The sequence below is a fragment of the Myotis davidii genome, unplaced genomic scaffold, assembly GCF_000327345.1.
Source record: "Myotis davidii unplaced genomic scaffold, ASM32734v1 scaffold167, whole genome shotgun sequence".
Taxonomy (NCBI): domain Eukaryota; kingdom Metazoa; phylum Chordata; class Mammalia; order Chiroptera; family Vespertilionidae; genus Myotis; species Myotis davidii.
The window spans coordinates 2,209,984-2,217,280 of record NW_006300048.1 but is presented as its reverse complement, the minus strand read 5'-3'; the positions used below and the strand labels follow the sequence as shown (position 1 = coordinate 2,217,280).

Genomic DNA, 7,297 nt, shown 5'->3' with positions numbered 1-7,297 from the left:
AAGTCCGGTGGTATTTGTTAAAGTGTTTCAAACTGCAGGCTCAGAGGCCTGCAGTGGCAGGCAGGGAACGTTGGCTTCCTCCGTCACTGAGGCAAGCAAGCCTCATGTCAGTTTCAAGCTGCCTGGCTGCCGGCTGCCATCTTGGCTGACAGTTAATTTGCATATCTCGCTGATTAGCCAATGGGAAGGGTAGCGGTCGTACGCCAATTACCATGTTTCTCTTTTATTAGTGTAGATACCAACTAAACCAACCAACCAACAGGGAGAAACTGCTACCAATTAAGAGGATCACACATATTTTAAAAGTATAAAATCAAGATTACTGTTCTGCTGAAAATTAATTATTGCAAAAGAAAAGATTATGTTCTATCCTAGCTATATTAAATTTAACATGAGGAATTAGAAGAAAAATGGTTAAAACTGAGTGTGAGGAAATACAAATACAAAAAAATAAGTGGTTATACTTACACCATCTCTAAATCTGCTGGTAATTCACTTTCTTTTTCCCAGGTTAATATCTCTACTGCATAATGAAACATAATAGCAAAAATGTTGTAAGTTCTTGTTATCACATCTTCTGGTAAATGAATGAGAGGATCCTGAAAAAAGAACAGAAAAAGAAAATGCAATTTTGTTAAATGCACATTAATTTTCCTCTTTCCCATTCTGCCTCCACCTCTCAAAATATTACTGTAAAAAGCTGACTGATTTTTCAGCTTAAGCTTGTCTTCAATTTGATCATATATATTACATCCTACCAAATCAAGCTTCCTAATATGTTTTATTAAATTATAGTCCCATTTCTGAAATCAATTGAACCAAAATATTCAATGGCACTCCAATGTCTAATGAATAAATCTAAAAACTTTAGAATGACATTCCAGGATCTTTAAAACCTAACATTAAACCATCTTTATAGCTTCCTAATCCCTAATTTCCAGAATAAACAAAGGAATGTTATCCAAGGACAGAAAACCAACTTAGTTTTACAGGGTAAAGAACCTGATTTCGAGGATTACGAAGATGAGAAGTCAACAAGGTTAGAAAATTGCTTTGAAGTTATAAATATCACTCACAGGTTGTGTATGCATGTAACAGGTTATTTCCTTCTTTAGATTTAATAGTAAGTTACTAAATGTCTAGGTTAATGTAAAAAAATATTTCTATAAACATATATGTACTAAGTTTATCATGGTATCTTTCAGTCATGGTTGGCAAAATGTTTTTAATCTTAATGTTTTATCTTAAATCTAAACGCATTATTTAGCTTAATGGCTAAATAGTGTTATATTCATGTCTCATATAAAAGATTAGTATGTTCTAACATCACGGAATGAGAATCAGCACATTCTTACAAATACACATAAGGCTACACAAAGATCAGCCTAGTGGAACTGATATAAAACAAATGGAGATGGGAGATAAAAAGAATGGAGGGAAAAGGACAAAGATTCCTAGGACTTAAAGAATGTAAGGAAAAGTAAAAAAAAAAAGTTAGGAAGGTCCCGGCCAACTTGCATCTGTTGGTTGGAGTGTTGTCAGTACACCAAAATGCCGTGGGTTCGAATCCCGGGCAGGACACATTACTCAGGTTGTGGATTTGATCCAGGATTGGGGCAGGTTCAGTAGGCAAAAAGAAAAAAATATTTTTTGAGGTCTTACTTTTTACCTCTATTTCTTCTCAACAGGCTGCTTTTTATTTTATTTTTGTTAATCCTCACCTGAGGATATTTTTCCAATGATTTTTAGAGAGGATGAAAGGGAGGGGAAGAGACGGAGAGAGAGAAACACTGATGTGAAAGAGACACTTCGATTGGTTGCCTCCCACACGAGCCCTGTCCAGGGCCAAGAATGGAGCCTGCAACTGAAGTACATGCCCTTTGACTGGAATCGAATCTGGGACCCTTCAGCCCGCAGGCCTACACTCTATCCACTAAGTCAAATGGGCTAGGGCTCAACTGGCTGCTTTTTATGACTCAAAAAAAAAATCTTTTTTTATCCTACTGGCAAGGGTTACTACTATTTCCTATAAAGACTTTAGAAACTGTTAACATATTGCAACCACTTGTACAAAAAGAAACTAGAACTGGTACCTCCTGCGGATTCATAAAAGAGTGGATATTAGTAAAAATATGAGCCTCAAACTACACCAAAATAGAAAATAGAACCTTAAAAATAGAATCTTACTATATAGTCACTCCTTTTCTTACAATTCTGTCCCATAACATTTAGAAGATTGAAGAATTACAATAAACAGGATTCATAAAAATTAAATGATCCTGGGAAAGAAACAACTGCCAATTCTTGAGAATCCAAGCCAGTAGTACCCAAACTCTGTTCTGCAAAATCCCAAGGCCTGGTAGAGCTGTTTCCTATTTAAATTACACATCAATTGTCTTAGCTGGTGTGGCTCAGTGGACAGAGCGTTGGTCTGCGGACTGAAGGGTCCTGGGTTCAATTTCAGTCAAGGGCACATGCCCAGGTTGCGGGCTCCATCCCCAGTAGGGGGCATGCAGGAGGCAGCCGATGAATGATTCTCTCTCTTCATTGATGTTTCTAGCTCTCTCTCTCCCACTCCCTCCCTCTCTGAAATCAATAAACATATATATATTTTAAAAAGTGTTATATTACATATTAGGAATCACCAACTGGTAATTTTGTTGCTACATTAACCCCGTTTGAGGCAGGCCAAAGAATATAGATTCCTGTGCTATCTTTGTATGCATATGTTATCTTCTTGCAAAATGGTCACTGAGTAAGAATTATTTTTGCAGTGAAGAGATGCTAGGCTGTGTAAATCTACTCATATGTACAATGGTAAACTAAAGGTTAGGAAAGATTTCTGCTCAAAGTGCTCGTATCATAACATAAATCAGCTAGAATGAGTAAATAAATGACCATCTTATCCTATGTTGTACTATCAACTATCATTAATAATTACAGTTCTTTGATTATATTTATGTTAGAGAATGCAAACCTTTGTGAATCAACTTTGATTTACTCTTCTTTCAAATTAAAAGAATGTGAGAGGCATACCTCTACCATCAAAAATGTTATCTGTGGTTATTTCTGAGGGTAGTGGAAATTACGGAAAACTTTCATCTTTTATGTAATACACTTCTATAATGTTTAAATTTTTAAAATGTAAACATGTATTATAATAGTTTAACTATTTTCATATGTGAATAAGGCCTGAATGAAGATTTTCTCCATACCACCCAACTAAAACTAGAAACAAACTAGAATTATCTTTCTTTCTTTTTTTACAGACTAGTTTTTTAAATTTTGTTTGTTTTGTTTTTTTAACTTGATTTTTAGAGAAAGAGGAAGGAAGAGAGACACATCGATGTGAGAGCAGAATATCCACCAGTTGTCTCCCGCATGACCCCCACCGAGGATCAAGCCTGCAATCTGGACATGTGCCCTGACCCGGAATTGAACCAGCAACCAGCAACCTTTTAGTGCATGGGATGACCCACAACCAACTGAGCCACACTGGCCAGGACTGAATGATCTTTCTTTTCTTTTTTTTGTTAATCCTCATCCAAGGATATTTTTCCATTGATTTTTAGGGAGAATGGAAGAGAGAGGGAAAGACAGAAAGAAACATTGATATGAGAGAATCACATCGATTGGTTGCCTCCTGCACGAACCCTGACCCGGGCCCAGGTCAGGGAGGAGCCTGCAACCAACGTATGTACCCTTTACCAGAATCAAACCCGGGACCCTTTGGTCCACAGGCTGTCTGTCACTCTATCCACTGAGCCAAACCGGCTAGGGCCTGAATAATCTTTCTTAACAAGTAAATAATATACATTTCAACTTATAAAAAATAAATTTATTAATAATACCACTTTTATGTCTTATTATTGTAATTTTAAAAATTAGAATCTTATTTAAAATAGCAATTCCACTGCTAAAAATGTTTTAAAAAATACCAGTATAAGGTACTGTCAAAAAAGTTCCATTACTGGAGCCTATACTACCTAAGCTTAAAGCACTGCTCCAGCACTTACTGTGTGGGACATTTTGAGCAAGTTTCTTAATCTCTCTTAAAACTCAAGCTACTGCAGATATAGAATATTGGTACCAGCAATATTTACCTTATATGGCTGTTCTCAGAACTAAATGAGATAAACCAAGTATAGTACTTAGCATAATATTTAGCTATTAATAATTACTAATCTGCATTTGCTCTGGCTGGTGTGGATCAGTGGTTAGAGCATTGGCCAGTGCACCAAAGGGTTTTGGGTTGGATTCCTGGTCAAGGGCACATACTGGGTTGGTCAGGCACATGCAGGAGGCAATCAATCAATGTATCTCTAAAATCAATGGGAAAAATATCCTTGGGTGAGGATATTAACAAAAAACAAAAACAAAACAAACAACAAAAGATCACTAATCTGCATTCTAGTAAGATGAGAGCGGCAAAGTGAAAATTTTAGATTAAAAAGTATTTGCTGAGGTTGCTCATTCAGTTAATATTTGTTATTGAATTAAATTTTGTTCCAGAAAGTATTTACAGAAACTGAAGAATACAAGCAGTATAATAGAATTGAAAAATAGATATACAAAGCAGGTAAAGTGAAAAATAAATGTAGGAAAATAACCTGAAGTCAAGATAATACCTATTTATAAATTCAGATCATAAGTTTTCATATAGCTACTAAAGACAGGCTCTATTTCCAAACATTTTGGCTGTTTTCCAGATGCCTCAACAAAAGGAAACATAATCAATTATCAGGTTCAAACCAAGAGAAACACAACATTTCCTAATGCAGAGATCTAAGAGAAATTTGGTATGATTCTTATGAAGATCAACAAAGGAGACACTACATAGTAGGTTATATAGTATGTGGTAGGTCTCAACTAGAAGAGGTACTATCCCACCAGCCTCCTGACTTACCCTCCACACCCAAGCATGGGAGATGGCATTTAGTGAGCGGGAATCAGGTATAATAAACAAAACGCTTCTATTAGTGTATACCTGGTGTCAGAAAACCTTTTCTGTGAAGAGCAGTAAGTACGTTAATTGTTGCAGGCTACAGGGTTCTCTGTCTTAGCTACGCAATTTTGCTACTGTAGAAAAAAAGCAGCATAGATCATACATCAACAATTAAGTGTCACTGTGTGCTAATAAAATTTCATTTATGGACACTGAAATTTGAATTTCATAAAATTTTCACATGCCACAAAATACTATCCTATTGATTTTTTCAACTATTTAAAAATAGAAAAACTACTAGAGGCCCAGTGTACCGGGCCACTAGTCTTTTTATCTTACCGTATAATCTTATCCCTGAAGACCTCACTTCTCTCAACTGAATTCTTAAATAGGAATTAAGTGGTAGAATCCAGAGGTTTTATTCTCTGTCAAGTTTCTGTGGAGAATATTTTCTCTAAGCAGGGCCATGTAGCTCCAGCCAGGCAAGTGACCTTGCTGTTATATTCTTAAAATTCAAGAAATTACCCAAAGTCTGCACTTTTTGATAGCTACCCTACTAAAGTATGATAAAACCAACAGAGTAAATGCAGGCAGATTCATAATTTTTCTTAGAAAATTCTTTTAAGCCTACTTTAAAACAGATAAAAAGGTAACAGAAGTCTTAAATTTTTTCTTTTTAAATAATCTATTGAGATGAAATTCATAGAACATAAAATTAACCATTTTAAAGTGAACAATTCGGTGGTATTTTGTATAGACATAATTTGTGCCACTAACACCTCTATTTAGTTCCAAAACATTTTTCTTAAAATCCTCACCTGAGGATATTTTACCATTGATTTTTAGAGAGAGTGGAAAGAGAGAGCAAAAGACCTAGAGAAACACATCGATTGGTTGCCTCCTGCAGGCATCCTGACCAGGGCCCAGGGAGGAGCCAGCAACTGAGATACATGCCCTTGATGGGAATCAAACCCTACCCTTCAGTCCACAGGCTGAAGCTCTATCCACTGAGCCAAACCAGCGAGGGCTAGTTCCAAAACATTTTTATTCCTTCAAAATAAAACCCTTTACCCATTAAGAGTTTTTCCCCATTCTTCCCTTTCCTCTTCCTGGCAACCACCATCTTTACAATATTATCTATTCTGGATATTTCATATAAATAGAACTATACAATGTGTGACTTTGTATCTGGTTTATTTTACTTAGCATAATGTTATGGAGGTTCACTCACGTTTTAGGATGTATTGGTATTTTATTCATTTTTATGGCTGAGTCATATTACATTGTATGTATATGCCACAGTTTATTTATCCACTTAATGCTAGATATTTCAACTATTTCCACCTCTTGGCAATGGTGAATAATGCTGCCACAAACATTCATGTTCATGTACTTATTTGAATACTTGTTTTCAATTCTTTTGGATATATACCTAGGAGTGAAATTAGTTTCGTATGGCAATTCTATGTTTAAAATTTTGAGGACAGGCTCATATGGAAATTCTATGCTTAACATTTTAAGAAAAGCCAAACTGTTTTCCACAGCATTGAAATAATTTTGCATTCCCACTGGCAATGTACAATGGATTACAATTTTTCTACATCCTCACCGACACTTTTCCTTTTCTAAATTTTTATTACAGCCATCTAGGATAACTCATTGTGCTTTTGATTTACATTTCTTTGACTAATGATGTTGAGCACGTTTTCATGTGTCTACTGATCATTTGTATTGTATCTTCTTCAGACAAATGTTTATTCAAGTCCTTTGACCATTAAAAAAATAAGTTTTTATTGATTTGAGCGAGAGAAAGGAACATCAACAATGAGAGAGAATCATTGATCGGCTGCCTCCTGCTCGCCCCCCACTGGGGATCGAACCCATAACCGAGGCATGTGCCCTGACTGGGAATTGAACCATAACCTCCTGGTTCACAGGGTGGTGCTCAAACACTGACCCCCACTGGCTGGGCATCATTTGACCATTTTTAATTAGGTTGTCTTTGTATTGTTGTAAGACATACATTTTGGATACTAGACCCTTATCAGATATATGATTTGCAAATATTTTCTCCCATAGTCCTAATGTTTTATACTGGTTTTCATTTCTTTTTAAAGCAAACCCCTTTTTTTTCAAATATATATTCATTTGTCTTGTTTATAATTTTACATACAGAACTCCAATCTGATATCTATACTAAGAAAAGGATAATATGCTACTTAGAGCAGATGTCCATGTGAACAACGCCACGGCGGCTGTGAGGGCCTATGGCCAGCGGCGGCACTGGAAAGGAGGCGACACCTCCCCAGGAGTGGGAGGGGGAGCAGAGGCGGGGCTGCTGCAGGAGCAGGA

General features: G+C 36.3%; 1 protein-coding gene across 18 annotated transcripts in view; it reads right to left on the bottom strand.

Annotated features, from left to right (window-relative positions):
- The window catches only part of UBR2 (ubiquitin protein ligase E3 component n-recognin 2), a 137,596-nt gene that overhangs the window by 97,631 nt on the left and 32,668 nt on the right, over positions 1 to 7,297 (bottom strand). For all 18 annotated transcript variants that reach the window (XM_015572194.1, XM_015572195.1, XM_015572193.1 and 15 more), the window contains one exon: positions 469 to 599. In XM_015572194.1, coding sequence (XP_015427680.1) covers positions 469 to 599 — 131 coding nt within the window. The remainder of the gene's footprint in view (positions 1 to 468; positions 600 to 7,297) is intronic.